Source organism: Meles meles, chromosome 20, assembly GCF_922984935.1.
Source record: "Meles meles chromosome 20, mMelMel3.1 paternal haplotype, whole genome shotgun sequence".
In the NCBI taxonomy this organism is placed as follows: Eukaryota; Metazoa; Chordata; class Mammalia; order Carnivora; family Mustelidae; genus Meles; species Meles meles.
In genome coordinates, this window is record NC_060085.1 from 38,964,204 (window position 1) to 38,987,458 (window position 23,255).

General features: G+C 43.8%; 1 protein-coding gene across 18 annotated transcripts in view; it reads right to left on the reverse strand.

Annotated features, from left to right (window-relative positions):
* Window positions 1-23,255, reverse strand: part of FOXP1 (forkhead box P1) — a 586,176-nt gene that overhangs the window by 64,037 nt on the left and 498,884 nt on the right. For all 18 annotated transcript variants that reach the window (XM_045990390.1, XM_045990389.1, XM_045990383.1 and 15 more), the window contains one exon: window positions 18,250-18,454. In XM_045990390.1, coding sequence (XP_045846346.1) covers window positions 18,250-18,454 — 205 coding nt within the window. The remainder of the gene's footprint in view (window positions 1-18,249; window positions 18,455-23,255) is intronic.

Consider the following 23,255-nt stretch of genomic DNA (forward strand, 5'->3'; position numbering starts at 1 on the left):
CACATTCTGGCTACTGTGGACAGTGGTGGTATCAGAGTGCATGTCCGTGTACATGATTGAATTGATGTTCTCAGTTCTTTGGGATATATATCTAAGAGGTCATGTGGTAAGTCGATGGTTAACTTTTGAGGAAATGCCAGAAGAGTTCTGAAAGCAGCTACACTACCTTTAATTCTGACCAGGATTGTTTGAGGGTTACAATTTCTCCACATACTTGCCAACACATGCTATACGTCTTTATTTTTGCCACCTTGGTAGATGAAACGTGGTGCCTTTTGTGTTTCTGATTTATAATTATTTAATGTTTAATGATATCGGGCATCTTTTCATGTGCTTACCAACCCTGTATATATCTTCTTTAGAGATAGGACTATGCAAATTCTTTGTCCACTTTTTAAAAATTGGGCTATCTTTTTTAGTGTTGAACAGCAAGTTTTAACATATCCTGCACGTTAGTTTCTTATCAGATATATGATCTACAAATATTGACTCCCATTTTGTAGATTGTCTTTTCAGTTTCTTGACGGTGTGCTCTGAAGCACAAGTCTCCAGTTTTGACAAAGTCCAATGTATCTATTTTTCCTGTGGTTCCATGTGATTCTGATGTCATATCTAATAACCCACTGGCTAATCGAACATAATGAAAATTTATTCCTGTATTTTCTTCTGAGAGCTAGCTCTCGCATTCATTTTGAGCTCATTTTTGTATATGGTGTGAGGAAGAGTTCCAACTTCATTATTTTGCATGTTGCCCCAGCAGCATTTGACAAAAAGATGATACTGTTCTATCCTAAATGAACTGTCTTGGTGCCTTTGCCATAAATCAAGAGAACAGCGTGTCTGGGTGGCTCAGTTGGTTAATCGACCGCCTTCAGTTCAGGTCATGATCCTGGAGTCCCAGGATCGAGTCCCGCATTGGGCTCCCAGCTCCATGGGGAGTCTGCTTCTCCCTCTGACCTTCTCCCCTCCCATGCTCTCCTCTCTCACTCTCTCAAATAAATAAAATCTTTATAAAAAATCAACTGAACATAAATTGACTTTGGCTACACTTTGCACATGGATTCTGCACAGGGCAAAAATGACACACCTTGTTAATGACGAGATGAATAAGCAGGAGGTGTTCAGTGATTACGGTTAAGGGAATGAAGGAGGTCTATACCTTTCAATAAGGATTAATGGTGTCCTTACCGCCGCTGTGAAGTAGGAAGCGGTTCCCTTGTAAACCATTCCCCACCCCCTACAAATACACCAGAAAGCACAATACCTTTCCTGCCACCTTTGCCTGCTTAGAAGCAGTTCTGCCTCTCTCTTGCCCCATGGGTCACCCTCCTTTTCCCCCACCATTCGGCCTTTCATTCAACCAACCAACATTAACAGAATGTTAACCCTAAGACAGGCACCAGGATACTGATGATGAAAACCAGTTCTCTGCCAAACTGACTTGGTGCCTCCCTATAGCTCGTCTCTCCCCGCTGGTCTTTTATCCAACTCTTTGGTTTCATGTCCATGTGCAAGTGATTCCTTATGTCCACCCCATAACGCAGTCAGTCACAGAACCTTCCCCTCTCAGATCCATCACAGTCCATGGTTTTGGCTGGGTGGCAAGGGACTGCTCACTCCTTGCCAAAGCCTGTGACAACCATAGACTTCAGGTTCCAGAAAGGTGTTCTTTTGACACAGTTTCAGGACTACCTACTAAAAAATGCTTTAAACTGTGACCATAACCACGCAAGTATCAATGAAAGCCACTACTTTACAGCGTCTTCTTTTATATGTTTAATTCTTTAATTCTTAAATTCTTAATTCTTTAATGACAACTTACACAGAAAGGATCCTACTTTCTCCCCTTCTCTGGCATCGCTTTTTAGTACTTAGCTTAGATTTCCCTGCCTTCTACTTTGCTACCATATCCTACTTTCGATGACCCTCTAAGTACCAGACCAGGGATCTCTCAGGCTGAAAGAGAAGAGTACGAACTCAGTTTCTAGTGATGAAGTGATATCAGAAGACACGGTGACTTCAGATGTTTTAAATGTTCAAAAACTAACGGATCTGTTTATGATATAAGCCGTAAGTCCATTTCAGGGACACCAAACAAGGTGGACTGGCATTGGGACCCCATCAGAGTAGACCTTACGATACAGAGCGACGCAGGGGAACAAGAGCAAAAGAGATGACGACTTAAATCTCGAACACAATTTTCCATTTTAGAGTTTCTTCTTCTGACATCTTTCCTACTGTGGGGTATCTCCTCAAAACCAGTGGGAAGTCAAAGTTTTTTGTAGAAACGAAAGTGACAGGTCAAGTTTCTTCATGGGTTACCCTGAAGTATCAGGAGGAAAAGGTCTTACACCTGCCTACCAATGCACAAATGATATGTGGGAACAGGGGAAATGAGGATGTGAGTATGGCATCCTTTCTCCCGATAGCTCTGTAAAAATGACCTTTTTCCTCTAACTTTTACTGAAAACACTTCAAGGAGCAGGCGGGCTTCTCATTTCCCATTGAAAGCTGGGAGATGGCTCAGGAGTCACATTTCTAGCATGCTGCCTTCATTTTGCTTTTCACTCATTACAGAAATATGCCATCCTATGTGTTTATTCATTGGTTATCTGAAAGTACGCTCGCCATCAGTTCCATCACCTTCCACAAAGAGGAGGGTGTCTGAGGAAAGCCTATGAGAGATGAGAGTCCAGCCTGAAGTGAGTGAAGATGAAGTCTCCACCAACAGGAACACACACACACACACACACAAACACACACACACACACGTGCGCGCACACACACATTCTCTCTTTCACTCTCTCATGTGGTGAATCCTTGACTCTCCTTCCCCAGAACGCTCATCATCTCAATTTTCTGCTGCTTTTCAAATCATGTTTAATTAGAGGATTTCACATTCCCTTGTGATATGATATTCATGAGTAAAACTTGCAATTGGAGTGACTGTGAATTAGTCTATTAAGAGCCAGATTTGTGCTTTTAAACAATGATAGAGATTATTGTTATTATCTGCTCTCAATATTGTGGCTTGGGATGCGACGGTTACCTTAACTAACTTGAGATCTGAAGTAAAAGCTTTTAACAACTTAAGTCCAGGGGTTTTGGTTTTGGTTTTGTTCTCCCCCCTTGCACTGCAGAGTATCCTGTAAGATATACAGGGTTCCCTCTCTTTAACAGCCCTCCCGGCATGGCCCATGAGAGCAGCGTGTGGGACGAGTGTGAGTGATATACAGATATACAGATATCCTCACCCTTATAGTTACGAATTCATGTTCATGTGTACTAGAAAAAAAAATTTGACCAAGACATCAGATTCATGACTTCTCAGTGTTCTATTTTCATGCAATCTATTTAAGTCACTCACTTTGAATCAAAATATTCAGTAATAAGTAGTGAACAGGTACATGCAGGTGTGGCCAAAATGGGACATGGTGGGAGACTGATTCAAAGTCACTACTGTCCAGGCTTAAAAGATGGTATTTGTATGCAAGGGTATGCAAACACAACTTTCCTCTCCCACTGCTCCTCTCAGAGGAATGCTTCCCAAATTTTATTCTGGATATGAATTGTCAGGAGATCTTTTTAACGTGCAGGTTCTACTTAGTTCTGGGTTGGGCTGCAAGGCTGTGCTTGTCTGCAAAGCTCACGTGTGATGCCTGCGGTGGTGGGTTATGGACCACAGCCCGAGTGCTGAGTGCCTTGAGAGTTTCCTGTTCTGCATCTGACCTAAAAATGACAGTGCTTTATTAAAGGGATGCTCAGGGGGTGCCCTACTCACTGTGGGTTGAACAACAAGATAGAAATGGATAAATATGGAGAGGGGCGACCCTGGGCAACCTCACCAAGAAATAGCTGCAAACTCATTTAAAAAAAAATCAGGAAAAAAAAAGCCAGCTGGCCCTGTTACCTAAGAACGATAGGCAAGGCTTTTTAAGATCTAATGTAATAGAAAATGTAAGACTGAAGTTGGTTAGCACAGCGAAAAGATCATTTCCTGTTTCTGTGGACCAAACACCGATTTCACACAAGCACAAATATGGGGAGTGATCTCATCTGAGAGTGACGTTTGCTGGGTATTACACGGATCAGGAGCAGCCTGGCACACACGGATGAATCGGTAACCCTGACAACTCAGAGCTTCACTGTGCCCAAACTCCACATCTGCCTTAGGCGTCCTCTAAGCCTGGTTCGTACCCTAGGAGCCTGGAAGTACAAGATATGTGTGTACCTAAGATCTTGAATTAAGTTTTTAGGAAGATAAGTGGTAGTTCTGGGCTTTCCCAGGAAACCAGGGTAAACATAGAGTGGAAACAGGGTTTCAATCCACCTGGCATAGTACCATATTCAATCAAGGTCTCTCTCCTCAGTGAAGAGGGAATCTGACCACAATATCCCAATACAGGACACGCATGCCCTCAACGGTGGCCCATACAATGTCAGTTAGAGCAAGGATGCAGAGTTAAAAAAAAAAAAACCGGCAGATTTAACTTATATTAGCTAAAAACATATGTTGTATCTCCAACCTCTGATTTCACCGGTATCATTTCTTAGGATGAGGCCTGTTTGACTTTACTTTAAAAAAATGACTTGATTTAAAGAGAATAATATAAATCATATTATAAGTAGATATGGCGAAGTTCACAATCACAGGACGTCAACCCAGATGGCTGAGGTTTGGGAAACCCAAAGTGCATGATGTATTCTACAAGGAGATTCTATCTCTAGCTGGATTAACTTCCTCAGTAAACAATGACCAGCGGCAAGTCACTGAAGACACACTTTTAATTGAATTTTCAATGGGGAAGGAAGAGCCTCCTTAGGACACAAAACCCACAGAGGGCACTCCATCCGCTGCTTCTGGGACTTAAACCTATCACATGGGACTTCAGGGGATCTCACCTGCAGGCTGCAGATGTGACTACTAAGTGCTGCTCTACCAATGGTAAGAACCCAGGGTTGGGTGGCATGAGATCACCAGTTCCTTTCTTCACCAACCACTTCACCCAATGCCTGCCCCATCTCTTACTGGGCAAAACGTGCCATCTTGTTTCCCAGATGCCAGGAGTATGTGCCCCAGCAGGACAATGGAGCAGAGAATGACAGCTTGAGAATCTGAGAGCAACTGATCACAAACAGCGAGCGGGTGATGACAAAAGCAGAATGCCTGTGTGTACATGGTGATGAGTGAAGGAATAAATAAAAGGAAGGAAAAAAAAAAAAAGGAAAAGGCAAAAGTCCAGCTTTTGTTTCTTATGCCACGAAGGGCCATCCTGAGTTTATGAGAGTTTACCACTGGCAGCATTAACACTGGGATCTCGTTAAGAAAACAGAATGCTTTCCAAAGAGTGGCTGTGAGCAACTGTGTCAATACAGACATAGGGACCACTAATCCAAAAATTATTAACACCATTAGGCAGGCAGTCTGATTATGTCAATGCAAGTGTGTTTGCATTGGTGACTCATGAGGTCTATGTGCAATGTGCCCATATGTTAGAGGCACCAACGGTACCCAAGAAAACCAAAGAACATAAATAGAAGTTCAATACTAATTTTTCTTAGTCCTTCCTCCAGAATATTGCTCCATTCTCCAGAATGGAAGCCAGCACAATTGTACTCCAGAAACAGCAGAATCACATAAGTGTAGTGTGAGGACCAGAGGCACAAGCTGCAGATGAGGGGACGAGTAACATAAGGATACAAACTAGCTGAGAACCATGAGGTTCTCCATTTATGTTCCCGTAGAACTATCCCATATGTTATGGGATTATTGTTATTCCTCTGTAGGACAAGATGCTTCGTTAATGTTCACTGGATTAAACTCTTCTGTGCCTTTAATTGCACAGTGATTAAGTGAACACTGAATTTGTGATAAGCATCGTGTTGGGTTCCTAGATAGGAGTCTCTAAGTTGGGGTTCATGAGAAGACCCACGGGTGAGTGGTAAGATAATATTACAGTTTCTGTACATGGTTAAGATAACAGTAGGACTTTTGTAAGAATATACACATGTATGTGTGTATAGCTTTCTCACCCTTAGCCTCTAATTGTTATAATACAGATAACATATTAGATGTATATAATTGACTAAAAACACACTTTGTAGGGATGCATATTCAAAATCAATAATAATAACAACAACAATGTGAATAACCACATACAATCGGAGGTTGCTGGCTGTTCCCTTCCTCGCTCAAAGAGTTGTACCCAATTCTCCACCAGGAGAGAAAGAGAATTGAGCAGATGGCTGGGACAGAAAACGCTGTAATATCTGATCTGGGCCTTACAGTATCAGTAGGAGCTCAACGGCTACAAAGAAGAGAATGAGAGCAGGCAGATGGCTGAAGCACAAAAATCATCTTTAGGCATTAAAAAAAAATTAGAAAAACAAACAAGAGTGCTCACAAATGATTTAAAGGATGATATCAAATAATTTTTTAAAATTCTGTCCCATTATACTTTATATTAGGTCATAGTCTTAAGAATTTTCCTTTCTCCACATCGCTTCTCTGTCACTTTGAAGGGTAGCAGGAGAAGAATGCCACAGCATAAGGATGGTCGAAAGAGTGGTTCTCAAAGTATGGTCCCTGGGAACCTGGCGGAGATGCAGTTTCTTAGTCCTTACCCCAGGTTACTGAATCAGAAGTACTGGGACTGGGCTCTGGCAGTTTGCAGGGGAGTCAGTCCTCCCAATGATTCTGATGTGAGCTCACAGTTGAGGAGCACTCTTAGGCGGAACCCAGCTTTTTCTGTAAGTATCTGTAAGATTTCTGTAAGTATCAATAAGACTAACCAGGTGCTCCTACAGCATCTGTGGCCAAAGGGCAGCAAATATAGAACTATTCCCAATGGGTTCTTAATCTTTACTATTCCCTTAGTTCACCTTCTTCTGCACATTTCAGCTTGTCTCTGCAATGAAATTTTGCACCTATCATCCCAGGCTGGTTATGCCAGATGATAGGGAGGGAGCAATCAACAAGAGATAGGGAAACTTCCTTCGTGGACCTCACCATATTCAAAAGTTTCACCTGCTGCACAGTGTGGAAATACATACACTGTGACATTCCACTAGTGCTCATTTGAAACAAAGCAGACACTGTATCACATTTTGTATATATTCCTATCACTACCTTTATTACACTGTGTTGCAAGCATCTCCTTCCCTGTATGTCTCTTTCATTAGACTGTGAGCTCCCACAGGGGCAGAACGAGGTTGTAGTCCTCTATTAAGTCCTTGAACCTATATAGTTAGTATATAATTAATGCTCAATGAATGCTGTTTGAATGAATAAATGACTTCGACCGTAATTAACAGCGCTTGTTAATATTTACTGAGCACCTCCTATGTGCCCGAGCCTGGTGTCACACCCATTTCACAGATGGACAACTGAGCACACCAACATTAAGTCACCTCAGTGGGCAGCCTGCATTGGAATGCAGGCAGTCCGGCTTCAGAGTCCACACCTATCACCACCAAACACAGTCGCCCCCGCACTAAATGAGGTTCGGGTCATGGTCCCGCAAAACATGTTCTTTCTGCCCCTGACTCAAGGCCCGGGTTTCTGCTGCACCCTAAGCCTAGAGGGCTGTTCTGTTGCTTCCTTCCATCTGTTCAAAGGTCACTTCCTCACAGAGACTTTGCCAGACTCACTCTTCTCCCTTCTCTGCTTTATTATTTTGTTCAGAACTTCTTCCTTTTTATTATGTAATTATTTGTTTGTCCTACTTCTACACTAATGTCAGCTCCATGAGGACAGACTTTGTCAAGCTCACAGCTGCGTGCCCCGGAGCCTAGGACACTTGGCACGTGGTTGGGGGTTGGTAAATTCTGCTCAACAAATGCATGCACGCTAGTACCGTCCACTGACTTCTGTCCCACTCTCCAACTCGTTTCTGTTGAACTCTGGACAACTTCCCGCTTATCCTCGTTAAATTTCTTTTTATTTTTGCCTGTACAGTCTTCTAATTTATTCAAACACCACTGGATTATTCCAGCTCTTGGTGTCATTTTTTTTTCTAATTAAAGTAAACTGCCATTTACTTCTCACACTGATCTTTAACACGAGACTTCTTGTTCTTGTCATAAACATGACTCATACGGAAAAATGGAAGTTGAACACCAGGGCTCATATGTACAAGAATGTTTCCATCAACAGTTCAGATATAAAAGGTAGAGACATAGCCATAGAGGTCTGTCCAGTTCTGAGGTCTATAGTAATAGTTTCAGCCTTTCGGATATATAACCTAAAACTCCACCAGATGACTCAAAGGCCCCTCTTGAAAGCAAATACCACATCATTCACACAAACGCTTTAGGTTTTTCTTTTCTTCTGTCATAATATACCTTGAAATTCAACATTCACAGCCAAGATGTAAAATATACATAAAGAAGAGATCCCTCAAAGATAGATTTCAAAGTATTAAAAAAAAGAAGGGAGGGAAGAAGGGAAGGGGAGGAAAGGGAAGAGGAGTAAGGGAAGGGGGGAAGGGAAGGGGGGAAGGGAGGAAGGGAAGGGAGGAAGGAAGGAGTCAACCTGCCATTAGTCTGACTTACTTGAAGACTATAAAAGGAATGAAATTTGAAGGTCATAAAAATACGTCTGTTTGTTTAGGCAAGTCTTACAGGTAGTATAAATATCATCAGGAACAGTTGCTATGGGGTCTGTTTGTTTACCAAACAAGAATACAAATAGTTATACAAAAGTGGAACAACATTTAGGTATATAAATGGAGAATGCTTTGCCTTCTGGTAAATTTCCCAAAGTGCCTTTTAAAGCGTTCCTATTTTCACCTTACTCGCTGGGAAATCTCTGTTTCCTTGGTTCTCTCTTTTCGTTCTAACGCCTCCGGGGAATGTTTTACTCTCAGATTTCTGAGTCTGATCATCATTTTCTCTTCCTTTTCCCCCTTTTCACTTTAAGATGTAAAAATCAAACCCCCTAGCATGACCATCCAAACTGTACAACGAGAACCTTCTTTGCAATATAAAATGCAAAAAAAAAAAAAAAAAAAAAGGACAACAAAAGCCACGGAGTTTATAGAAGCATTCTAGTACAGGCATGCATTCTTGAAGTTGAGTTAATCCATGAACCACCACCCAGTTTGCGTGTGTGTGTATGTGTGTGTCTTTTAACCAACTTTCTATAAACAAGGTATGTTTCACACACCTCAACTAGACCCGCGGAGTTAACCATTTGTTTGGGAAAATGAAGGGGGTGGGGGAGATGGGGAGAGGATAGGGAAGGAAACCAGCAAAACTCTTCTGGAATATCTTAGTCGAGTGTGTGTGTGTGTGTGGTGAGTAGGCACGCTGCCACTCAGATCTGTGTGTGTGTGTGTGTGTGTGTGTGGTGAGTAGGCACGCTGCCACTCAGATCTACCATAAGACAAACTGTACCACAGAGGCTGCTGGGAGTGGGAGCCTTCTCTTCACACTACACTGACCACAGTCCCCACCAGGCACAGCCCCGACGCCTCTCTGTGAATGGTGCAGACTGCCATATGGACGGAGACACTGAACAAGCTGTACAACTCTGGGCGACATGTGCCCGGGGGATCGTCCCATATTAACACCACCTGGGCTGCGGCAATTGTGCTCTGTCTGTGCAAAAGCACCAAAGAGCCCATCAGGATGTTATTTTTGAGTACAAACAAAAAGGAAAATTACAGTGAAGAGAATTCTCTGGCTAGCCTATCTGTTGCTCAGTTCCCGAAATAGTTTCCCCAAGGAACGGTTATCTTCTTTATTCACACAGGCAGAAATGACAAGCTGGAACACATATTAACAATTTCCCTTTGTGAGCCTCCACTATTGTTTTAATGAGGAGAATATACTTTATAATATACTTAGGCCCGGACTGATTACAAAGCGGGGGGGGGGTGGAACAAAGCCACTCAGGGCGGCCGTACATATGTAACACGCTCATTTGCATTACCCCGGCGAGCCAGGCAGCAGAGCGGGGGCTCGTTGGCGAGGGCTGCGGAGCCGGGTTCCTGGGTGACATGGGCGCACAGCAGGCGGCTCGGGAGATCGTGAAAATGAACGTGACTTTCCTTTAAGCCTCCTGCGCAGGTTCGCCCCTCCGGTGGCCCCATCGCTGGCTGAAAACCGCGAGATGCCTACTTGTCACTGAAAGGAGAGCAGAAGAACCCTTGGACTTTTCCAAACCGCGTGGCCTGCTGGAGGTCCCTGGCTGCCCTCTCCACTTCTGAATGAACCCAGTGCCCACTCAAGGAAACCTTTCCGTTCACGAATCCAAGTTGCAAAGTATACATTTCGGCAAGACAATTTCACAGGGTGAAGGGTGAAAGCCAGTACGAGGGAGGATGCTGTCGGGGCGCCCAACCCCCAATGGGTCCTCATTCTTCTTCTGCCGTACACCTTCCTTCACACCCTTGGGGTAAGACCAGTGTTAAGAAAGCTAACGTGTGGGGCACCTGGGTGGCTCAGTGGGTTAAAGCCTCTGCCTTCGGCTCAGGTCATGATCCCAGGGTCCTGGGATCGAGTCCCGCATGGGGCTCTCTGCTCAGTGGGGAGCCTGCTTCCTCCTCTCTCTCTGCCTGCCTCTCTGCCTACTTGTAATCTCTGTCAAATAAATAAATAAAATCTTAAAAAAAAAAAAAAAGCTAACGTGTACTTGAGAGGAAGGGACACAGGCCCTACTACATAAGGGTAAACACCTGTGAGATGGTTGGGTGCCAAAAAAGGGGTTTGGTGGAAAAAACCCTATTAGCAGGAACCAGTCATCAGAAAAGCATGTCTATCCTACATGATGAGAGAAAGTGGTAGGGCTCAGAGATTATTTTGCCGGGGAAACTGGGCACATGAGACATCAAACAGCCCATGGTTGAGATCCGTATTGTATAACATCCCCACAAACAAAATTAAAAGCAACCCAATTTAGAAGAAACTTACATATTAGGAGAAATTATATCTCCCTAGACCAATGATACCATTTTATTGGAAAGCATGTATCGTTTAAACACAATAAATAGAAAAAGATTTATAGAGTCTAATGATGGTGTGTTATGGTAAAAGGCACTTTACTGAGATAAGATACAACAGCTGTTAGAGAATAATGGCTGTTTTTTTTTTTTCTTTTCTTTTAATCACCATACAGAGTGAACAGTCAAGAAAATCCATAAACCTCTCCCTCATGGCATGCCAATGTTTTAAAGATTTTTCTCCCTCCCCCACCCTACGCATGAATGACAGGACACAAGGCTCCACCCTGCCTCTCTGCCCCGAGAGAACCTTTCTTCCCGTGCTTGCGACACCCAGACACAACTGGTTTTAAGCCATGAGACTACCGGACCGCAGCTCTTCCGGGCATGACAGTCGTGAAACACCCAGCAGCACGTCTGTGCTACAAAACGTCGACTAGACCCTGGTGTCTCTGATCGAAGCAGAAATGTTTCTGCCCTACACAGGCTACTGTCCACACTTACAGACACGGGACAGGTGTCGCTGCCGAGAGTCTGCTTTGGGGCTCAGAAGCAAGCACCTGTATTCCAGGACTCTGCAACGGCCTGTAGCTAATTCCCTTTCAGGTCCTTGACAACACCTGACTGGCCACGCCCAGCCTGTTCTTTACCCTCTCAGCCGCCAGGCTCCAGATGTGCCTCCTTGCAAGAAGATAAGGCAAGGTAGGAGACCTGCCAGCTGTGAAACTCTGGAGCCTCTCTCAAATAATGGCTCAACAGACCGGTCTGGCATCAGGCTCCCACACTTGAATGTTATGGCCTCGTCCTGATCTCTGAGCTTTACCCCCTGGAGACTATCATCCGAGCTTTACCCCCTGGAGACTATCATCCAGGAGTCTGGGGTAAAGCCACCGTGGTTCTGATGAACAGCCCACTTGGGAACCACCAGACTCTGACAGTCACTACAAGGACCTGAGGGTCAGGGAGTCTCTGGTTCCAGTCCCTGCCTGGTCCTTAACTAGCTACGTGGCTTGTGCAAGTTATCAAATTGTTCTGGGCCCCCAAACACCATCTGTGCAAAGAAGACAGTACCCCATAGGGCTACTGTTTGGATTACATGGGAAAATTAGTATCAAGGCTTATGTTGAATCCTTGACACGTGTGTCCAGCACAAAGCAATAGTTCAGTAAATGTTGGCTGCATTGCCTTCACCATCATAGGCCAGGTACTGATTCCCTCCAGCCATACTACCTCTACTCTGCAGGCTCACACAAGAATGGCAAGCCACGAGCTTTGTGGACTGAATACGTCTGGGATCACAGTCAAATGTTAGGAGAAAAACTCAGCCCTTTCCAAGACCGTCAAAACTCAGATGAACTGAATGCGCCACCAGCATTGCTTCTCAAACTCGAGAAGGCCCTGGGGATCTGGTTAAAATGAAGACCCTGGTTCAGCAGGTCTGGGTGGGACCAGAGACCCTGAATTTCTAAGAAGCTCTTCCCAGGTAGTACCAAAGTTGCTGGCCTGTAGCCATTGAGTAGCAAGAATATAGGGCGTATGTGACAAATACACATTCCTGCATCCCGTCTCAGGCAGTATAATCCAATTCTTCAGGAGAGAGGGCTAGGAAGTTGTCTATTTTAACAAATACCTGTGAGAATATCATCGGGAAATGAGAAATGCTGTTCTTATAGCTAAGATCAGGAGTTGGCAAGTTATTTTCTGTAAATGGCCAGACAGTAAATATTTCAGTTATTGTGAGCCCTACGGTTTGTTGCAACTGCTTAAGCCAGCCATTGTAGCATGAAAGCAGCTATTCAATAGACAATGTACAAATGAACGATCATTGCTGTGTTCCAATAAAACTTTATTTACAAAATGAGTAGTGGGGTAGATCTGGCCGGTAGGCTGTAATTTGCTGACTTGCGTTACAGACCAATTGCCTTAGCACATACTGGTGGAAGCAGCAGTAACAATTCTGAAGACAATTTGGGACAATTTGGCTGCAGGTTCTCCAAAAACGCTCTAATGGGTGATAAAGACTCGAGGTGGTTCATTTTGCCCAAGTGCTTCAAATAAATAGATACAGAAGAAAGCAGCTGATTTTCAAAAACAAAACAAAAACAGTTGAAATGAGGAAGAGCTGTTCAGAGTAACGTGACCTCTAGCTTACTGCGTACATTTCTGGCTCAACAGGCCCGATACGAGAACACACAACAGTTAAAGACACGTACCGCTGGAACAGCTCTGAAAGCAAGCTTCTAGAATTCTAGCAAGTCAACCAACAGCACCGATATTTACTCATCAACAAAGAATTAAGTTCAAAAAAGAGGGGGGGAGAAAAAGAAACGCCAGGCATGTCCACGTTTCAGAATTCCCTGCCTTCTGAAAATAGTGGGGCGGGAAACACAAATGTTATTGTTATGTAGTCAAATACATGGCAATACGTCAAGAGGCCACAAATCAAAAACAGAGGCTGTGTATCAAGCGAAAAAGTCTGCAAGCACACTAGCCAAGCAAAGACCTTCAGGGCTTACTTGCGGGCAGCCTCCCGCTGCGGAACGGGTGCACAGGCAAGCAGTGGCAATACCTGGCGTTGCGTGAGCAGAGCAGAAGGCGGGAAGAAGCATCGGGGGTGGAGAGACGGGCAGGTCAGACCTCGCAGGGCAGGGGCCCGACGCAGGCCAGCAGATTCTCAGAACAAGAGGGCAGCCTCTAGGGAAGAAGAGGCTGTGCAACAGACACCGGCCAACAGACACCAGCCAACGGACTGCCGTGATGCTTTCAGGGTTCAAAGGAACCTCTTCCACCAGCAGCTTCAAGGAAGTCCTGAACCGCACCCTTGGAAGAGCTTTGCATCTGAGACCTGCTCGCGTTAGCAAACGTCTACTGGTGGTGGCTGAACCGAAAGCAAAAGGCCAGGAAGGGTCAGAGCAGCAGAGTCTCTCTCATATGGACTCCAGAGGACAGGAAAAATAGGATAAAGCCCAGGGGAGGTGTTCCGTGAGGATGTGCAGGACCTACGAGGCCAGAAGGGAGAGAGGGAGGCTTGTCTGGCACCGGCCTGTGTGCAAAGCCGGAGTGGGCTTCATTTTTGTTCTTTATGCGCTGTTTCAGACTGTAAGTGACATCTATTTTGCAAATTCTACCTGCCCTCTTCCTTCATGGAAGTCCAGGAAATACCAGTATCCACCTTAAAAGAGCAACGTCTGCTGTTTTCCTTTAAAATGTGCTGATGTGCATGCAGTAGGTGAAGTCAATGCACGTTTTGTTGGATTTTAATGAAACTTTATTTTAGGAACACTGATTTCAACTTATCATAATTCAATAGTCACTTCCAGGCTGAATGAGAACTTTAAGTGCTGTATTACAAAGTTAAGGGAACAGACAGGCTTGCATTTGGATCTAGTAATCAGTTCTGTGACCAGAGGTCAGTTCTTTAGTCTCTATGACTCAATTTCCTTGTCTGTAAAATGGGTATAATAACCCCTACTGCTTGCCAGCAGTCATGAGGATAAAATGAGACATCGCTCCAAAAACAAGAGTGTAGCCAGTGCTCGGCAGAGAGGAAGAACTGAGGACGCCTGAGCTCCCTTCCCTTTCCCTAGTGCACCATAATATAATGTGATATTTAGAATTTTAATTCAGGCAATTACTTAAGTAGTAATTGCTATTTGTATTTACATAGCTGCTTTGATCCAAGAAGCTCAAAGGGCTTTACTAAATTTAGCATTTTAATAAATGTTTCATTTGCATTCCGTTGATTTTGTTTACCCACACCAAAACTTGGAATTTCCTAAAGCAAGACAGTCAGACAAGTGAAAGGGAACAAGAGGATAGCTTCGTGTTCAGAGGTATCCCCCGTCTGAGTTTTATCTGTTTATCTACGATGTCACAGCTCCCTGGGTCCTGGGGAATAAAATGGCAGTGGGAGACGGGAACACACCCGCTTCCCGTTCAGCTCCCTTTACCTCCTGCCTGCCAAACTTCACCTTCGCCACGCTTCTCTCCGGCGCTGGCAACCGAGGTATGTTTATTGCACCAATGAATTTATACATAATCAGCACAATAAACATTATTAAATTGCCGGAAGAGAATCAAAGCACGAAGCGCGGCGCCAGTGCTGAATTCTAATGATGCTGAATGGCCGTGATTGCACAGGGACAGGATCTTAACAAGCCTTGATTTGAGCGCTGGCATCCGCCTCACAAATCACATGGGCCGCTCCTCTCGTAATAGTGCTGAATACTGATAAATGTCTCCACACTGCGCAACGGGGAAGTGGGTTTCTATTGGCAATCTTTACCAAAGTGTGTTTTTTCCCTTCTCTACACTCGAGGGTTTACCCTGAATGATTTAATTATAATTTTCCTTGTGTAAGACAAATTAAAGAGGAGAGTAGGAGTGTCGTGCCAAGCACATTATTTATCTCCTTAACAGATTGCAGCTCACCAAACCCCAGAGCTGCTGCCACAGCGGCTGCTCACGGGAGCCCGCAACACGCACGGGGGCAAGAGTGGGGGAGGGGGAGGTTTCCACGCGACCCAGGATGTGCAAGCCTAAGTGTGGCTAGGAGACCTCTCACTACTCTCACCAACAAAGCCCCTCAGGATACCACTGCCTTTTTCCAATGCCGTTTTGCATGGAGCCTTCCTGAACCTTTTGGGGAGGATTCTTAAGCTGTTCATCTGAGGCTGAGTCTGAAGGGCTAGGGTCCCATTCCCGGTGGCTGAGGCTCTGGCTCGTTCAGAGACTGTTCTGGGAGAACGGAGCAGGAACGAACAGCGCACCGAAATCAGCGGACAGCCGGCCAAGTTACGGATTTCATGAACGCGCTCATGAGTAAGGGACGAAAATTCTCCGGGGGACCGCTGTGACAAACGTCAAGGCAGTGAGAACATTTTTAGAGGGAGAGCTTTTTACCACTTCCACTACTTAAACAGGATATCACACTGACGCTTTCAAAATAAACCCTGAGGTAAAACCAGCTAAAACCTCATTATGTAAGTACCTGTACGTACACAGAGCTGGCTAACTAATGATTGAATTTTTCGTGATAAATTCTGTTAAGTTTCTAACTTTCCAACTATCTTTAACCTAAGGTGCTCGTCTGTCTTGTTCGCCAGCTTCAGCTAAAACAGGCTAACCAGCATTTTCTTTTTCATTCAGCCACAACTAGGAACCCACCCGGTCATGTCAACGGAGAGAGCCAAGATATTAAGGAGTGGCAGATAATTTCATAGTCGCTTCTTCTTTGCATATGTAACTGGAAAATTCAGCCTGTTTTTACAGCCAGATGACAGCTCAGTAGAACCCAGATTCTTTTCTGATCTGTATTCTAATTTCGGCATGTAGTATAATGAAGATTAAGCCTCACTCATGTGCAGATCGTAAAAACAATCCAAACCAACTTATTCTTCTGGAATGATCCATTTACTTTCCAACACACCTTTGGACCTGAGAGGGTTATTCTCCTACCTGGCTCATCCCTAATCTGTCACCTGACTACAGATACAGAACCTTGTAGAATGGGACCGAGCACAGAGCATCTAAACAAGAAGAGTTTTCCGTGTCACAGGAAATGTGTGCAGGCTCTGACGGCCGAAAAGATTGCCACAAATACCTGAAGTGCTTCGGTCAGCAATTCCCAGTGGATGGCCTGTTCTGCCTGTGGATCAAGATGTGATTCGATCGCTCCACAGTAAATGGACGGCATCAACCTTAGACACCAAAAGCAAGTAGAGCAAAGGACAGCGACCTAGAATCTTCCTGAAAGTCCTCTAAGGTTCAGTGTTATTTTTTAATTACAAAGACACTGTCAGAGGTGAGAAAGCTAGAGCAAAGACTGGCTTTCAGACGTACAAACCTAACCTCACTGGAAACAACAGAAGCCACATTCGGCCCAATGGCTCCCCACAGTCTTACTGTCCACCATTCCATCCTTCGAATTCTTCTGAACAGGAAATTTAAAACATCTTTTACTTTGCCAGTGTCTGCCAGAGAAGTTCCAAAATGCTCTTAAAAGGATGGCTGCAAGTTTTGGTTTAAATATCTATTATCCCCATCTCTCAGAACGTCTCACGTTCTTACGCTTGACCGGGACACACGCCCACACACGCACAAATATTCAGAGAGCCTTTTCTGTGATTACCGATCTCGGAATGGATAAAATGTTGCTGGTAGAGAGATACACATCTAATTAAACCCGTGGGCTTCTTAATGCTCAATAGTTCAAGAAATATATGAAATTATATTTGTAATTGCTCAACTGAAGAGTACCATTAAAAAAAAAAACTTCACTGAGTCATTTTTATTAAAAAACAAAATATAGAATTTGTTTTTCCTGCTGGAAGTGACATTTACTATCACACATTACTTTGAAAGTTTCTTTTCTTCTGTGTGGGGAAACTGTGCATATGAAATAGATGGGAAACCATTTAAAAATAGTACATTGAAAATAAAAGTTTTTAATTTTAGGAGCATTATATATATAACTCCACTTCTGAAAAGCATTCAACAGTAGTATTAATGCTTCTGGGGTGTGAGGATCCAATAACATGAATTAACAGCTTCATTTTCTTAGAACTATCTGCGAACATGATGTCTTCCGGATATCCCAGACAGACTCGGCTTCAGCTCACGTTCAAGCAAAGCTGAGGCAACTACAACGATAAAGCCTTAACTTCCAGAGAGGAATACAGCGGCCGACACAGCACTGCATTCCTCCCCAGGAGTTAAGACTTTTACTTTTTAAACCTGTGCGCATAGACATGGATCGTGTGCTCATATACACAGACCCCTCCCACCTCCCCATCCTTCCAACCTTCACTGAGCACTGACCAGGAAAAAGGCCATGCTCTTTGGAGGCACAACAGTGCAGAAGACAGGCTCCCTGCCTACAAGGAGGGCAGTACGTAGCGGCTAAGTTCTCTGCCCTTCCTTGACCTGTGATTCAAAATCGCCAATACCAGACTCTACTACTCCCTTGGAAGGTGCTCGGAGCCCAGACGACTAGCATGCGTGGACTGAGCACTGGGCAGGAAGAGGAAGCCTGGAACCCTTGAAATCCAGCCCATCCAGTGAGAAACTATCTCAGCCTGGGTTCTTAAGCTTAGGTTAGATCTGCGTAAGTGCTAATTCCACGTTGAAAAGGTGAAAATAATTAGATGCTTCACACCCAAACCATATTGAACACATTCTTAAGTAATTATATGCACATTCAAGTCACATGGATCCAATTAGGGATCGCTGAGATATGGCGGAGCAAGGCCACCCACCCTCCCTTGTTGAAGACTGTTCCGGACACATCTCGGTGGCTCATTCCTACCTTTCCCTTTTGGGAGTGTGGACTGAGAGCTGTCCATTGGTAGAGGCATGTGGGTTCATTATTAAAGAGGTCTTGGAAGGTGCAGAGGACGAGACACATGTGGTGGTCAGATCCAAACTGCTGTGATTGCTGCCTGTGGTTTCTTCTGCGGGATGAGCACTTGTCACGTCTTTCCAGAGCTGCTGCAGTTCTGCTGGAATCATGCCTGAAACAAACAAACTGGATAATTAAATCAATTAACGGCTAATTCCGTCCTCTTCAAACAGTAATTAAATCAAAGAGTCGGTAAACAAAGCCTAGTGTTAGGGGGGTTTTCTTTTTGTTGTTTTTTTTAATTTTTTTATTTTTTTGGTGTGTGCGTTTTCTCCCCTTCCCAACTAAGGCAAATATGGTAGTAACAACCGTGTCCTCCCACTGAACAGCCGAATCGAAGTGCCCTCATCACACAGAAAAGACCTCCGTGAAAAGGATTCAAAACACAGTTACTCTGCAAAGACAGTATGTCTCCATCCAAACTGTTGTTTCCAGATTTTTGAAAAGGAGTAGATAGATGTTATTGTATTTTCAGCCACAAAGAAGGGCTCGAAGTAAATTTGTTCAACTCTACTATTATGACAACACGAACCACAAAATGAATAATTTTTGTGCTTAAGTCTTAAATGATGACAAATAGCTTTGTTATTAAATATAGTTTTTATTAATCACTTTTAGACATAAATTATGAATTCATATCGTCTTCCTGAAATGCTTTTCAACTTTTAACATTCAAATTGATTATACTATGATTATTTCATTAACACACCTATCTTCCTCATTAATTTTGGTTTCTAGTACCACATGCTTAATTGATGGATGTGTCTACCGAAAAACTGTGTAACTTTTTTTTTTAACAAGTAACACTATTATTACTGTCATTTCTTAGATCAATGCTAATGAACCATTGCAGAATAAAAAGCAAACGTAAAAGAAACTTGGAGTAATAAAGTTCTCTTGTTTCTTAAGGGGGTCAGCATGGGCACGGGTCTTAAGCAGGAAGGGTCAAACCAGTACTTTCCCCAAGAGAGGAAACCATCAGTATGTCAATCTCACTATTACGGCCTCATCAGCCCTGTTGTGGAGGCATGCCTCTCCAGCCCAGGCTTTCCAGAACCCACCTCCATGCACCTGCTGGTGCGGACAACAGCAAACAACCACAGTCAGTCCTTCAAAAGGACAGCTACAAGAAATCGTCAGCCCTGTGCAGCATAAGGCAATTCCACATTAGAACTGGATGTCTGGACTGCGGTTCATTGTTTCAATCAACTGTAACACAGCTATCCTAGAAAGCCTGCCATTTTCTGACTATATAGCAGCACCCGAAACAGGCGTGTTTCTTACCAAACCTAAGCTATTGAATTAAAAAAGAAGGCTGTGTGCATTATATTCATTTGAAACACATAATAAAAAATGCCAAGGTCTAAATTTAATTTATTTTTGTCATTTAGAATACAATGGATAGATAATCATCTCAACGTGATCAGCCAAACATCTTTACTTTGCTAAACTGTTAAAGATTTTAATTATGCTGGCATTGGAGAGCACTGGTCTAATGAGGCGACGGACTCCAGAGAATCCGAGTGGTTAAGAACTGTGAAATGAGTCTGATAGGATTTTTTTATATTCACCGTGGATCGTTTGCATATCAAAGAGGAGTAAATTATTGCACAGCAGACCAATAACCTTCCCCGCCTTTCTGAGAGGAGCGTTAACAAAAACAGTTGGTCTCTCCTAACGGGTTCTCCACGAAAATGTTCAAATGCTCAAGTATTTGCAATTAATATATATTATAAAAGGAGGCTTCAAATGATACATTAAGTGGTCAGATATTCTTAGAACGCATCCTCAACAGCCAAGTCGGTTTTCTTCTCCCTTCATAAAAATCAAATGCCAATTATATTTTGATGGATTTTGTCCCAAATGAGCATTTAGTTATTAGGCATATTCAATTATTACTTGTCCCCTGAAATTAAGCCTCAGAGGCAAATTAAACAAAGGGAAAGGTCACTCCACAATCCCGTGTCCGGTTCTGCTGCATCTGGGCTATTATTTTCAAACACCTTCCGCAGTGACATGTGGGATGCGTTTGTAGCTAACAGGCCTGCCACTGATGTCCGCACACCAACAATTACCTGGGAAGATGGCTGACCCTCCGACCACTGTTTACTCAGTTGAAACAATAGTGAATAGGCTTGTCTGTTGATGATAGCATATTGATAGAAAGCCACCAAGTCAACACCTATTTTTATTTTCTAGGGAGTAAATACACATGAAAAGAATGAGCCGCCCATTTTTCAACTCCAACTAATTGATTTCTGGGTCAGCTGCATGGGAAGTGAAAAAATGGAAGAAAAAAAACGGCTTCTAACAACTTTCCCTCCAAGGAAAGCGGGAACTTTGGAGCTGTTTTAGGAGTGAGCTGTTCATCCAGCAAATAAAGACAAAGGCGAATATTTGGTTACGCTTGTTACACCTCCAGAGTACACTGACTTACCAGGCTCTCCTCCTCTTTCAGGGGGCTGGCCAGTCAGTTTCACCCCTCACAAGGGAAACTGGTAGAGAAAACAGTAACTCGCTGACAACAGGCATGCTTGTGGGTCAAATCTCACTGTGATAATTACGTTTGAGAACATTCTCATCAGACTTACAGAGAGCAGTCAAATCATTCTTCTCCATCAATGCTACTACACCTTGTTAGCGATGTTAAACTATGACTTCAATGCATACCATCTACCGGAGGGTGCTGTTATTCGACAGTCATGATCTCGTGACAGAATTAAGACAGATAAAAGGCAGCCTAGTCACTCATCAGACTAAACGGATATCAAATTTCCGAAAAGCAGCACGTATTTCCTCCAATATGGTAGACAGGAATAATAGTACCGGGTTAAACAAATTCATTAACAGGTGTGGGTGTGTGTGTGGGGGTGTGTGTGCGCACCTGTCGAACGCCTAATCTCTAGTTCATATTTTCAAAATTAAGAGGTCAGAATGAACGTGAACGTCAGGGGGTCAGCTCCTTCAAGAGATCAGGGAGAAAGGCGTATACGCTCATTACGTAAAACAGAGAAGATCCTACAATGCTCTTACGACAACAAAAATGTCCCTCCATTTTATACCATAAAACCTTCAGGGGGAAAAAAAAGGCCTCCAAAATATTACTTTCTGTCTATTCACACTTTCACATTTCTGCACATTTAAGGTGACTTAGCCAAGGCCACGAGCAGGTACGTAAAAGAATCACAACGACTGTATCACGAAGTGGCCGTCACTGGCATTTGTAACACCTAACCCCTGTGCCTTGCTACATTTCTTTTTCCAGGACAACCAACCCCTTCATTATAAAAGAAAATGCAGACACCGGCTTAAAAAATGTATGTTGTGGGGACAGTTGACAGATTACTGCTCATGGAACTCAATTTTACAACCCCAGGTATCCCTGGCTCAAAGACAAACAGAGTTGATCAACCTTTTTTTGTCCTTGTACATCCATACCCAGGTGACCATGTTCAAGCAAGCAGAAAGTTGATTTAAACCTCATAATGACATCAGTTTTAAGCCATCATGTCTCTGATAAAAAAAAATTGGGTTGTAGTCCAACACGACTGAATTCTCGAGCCACTTTGGGCAAGGGGAGAGGAGACACAGAACCCACCTCTGGAGCCTACAGAAGATGGCAATGACATGGGGAGCTCGCTTTGCTGCCACAACCTGACTCCCGAAATAGCGTATTTACACTTAGGTATCTTGGGCACACTTCGGGGCACCCCTCAGATATTAAATATGCTCCCTCCTAACGTTGCAGGGGCTAATAGTTATAGTGGATTGCAAAGCATATCAATCAATGCCATGACTAGTGAATTACCTACGGTGTCTCTGATATGTTACTGCAGAGATTACACTTCATGCATCACCACATTCATTTCTTTCACATTACACATGAGCTTGTCTTGTCGCTGCCCAATTGCCCTCTTTTGGACAGCTTAACTGATGTACTATAACAATGAACCTTAGTGAGCAAACTTAATAGTATAGGAGCAGTGGGAAAAGATGAGAGGTTGAAGCCCGGGTCCAGTGGGTGTGTCAGAACAGCCTGCAAGGTTTCCAACAATAAACCCGAAGGTGTAATTAATGCACGTTATAACATTGTGCAAGCACAAAAATGCATTCGACATTGTGTCCTTTCTTCTCCCCTCGTATTGCTCTGTTACCACACCTTCTCTTTTGACAGCCATGGAGATGGCTGACTGTGTATCCAGTAGTTGAGAAGTAGTGGCCAAAAAGGGAGCAGGGCCAGGAGGCACATGAAGGGAGAAAGCCCCAGTTTCAACACCGAAAACACAAACAAACACCAGAAAACCCTGGAAGAGATGTAAGTTGGGTGTGGTTGACTCCAGAGAGAAGACTCGATGAAGACGTGCCTCCCTGGCTCCACATGACACCGAAAGTTACCGAACAAATGAGAGTGTCTTAATCACCATGAAGAAGGTTCCACATTTTCAACCCTCTTTAGAAGGCAAGAGAATCCAAGACACCGAAGGCATTAGCTACCAGCCTTTAAGGTCCACACACACACATCTGAGCCTACTGCAACCAGCAAGACCGGGGTTCTTGAGGAGGGGCTGGCACGTGCTGCACCACGTACAGTGTGGGGGAACTGTATTTCAAAACACAGTGTGACACTTTCCTCTCTCCCTCCACACTGTCTTGCGCTGTTTCCGAATGATCCACGTGCACGCACACTACGCACGTCGAAGATATGCTTAAACCACAAGGATGTCCTAAAGTGGCTAGAAATCCTCATTTGTCTCGGAGGTCCAACACCTCCACGGTAATCACGCGTCAATGGCTGTTCAGAAGAAATTTTTAGATCTGTGAAATCTGGTTCCTTTGCAGGGAACTCTAGTTTTTGAAGAGCAGGAGGCAGAAATGCTACCTGCTCCGATGAGTGTAGAACTTGCTCAAAAAAC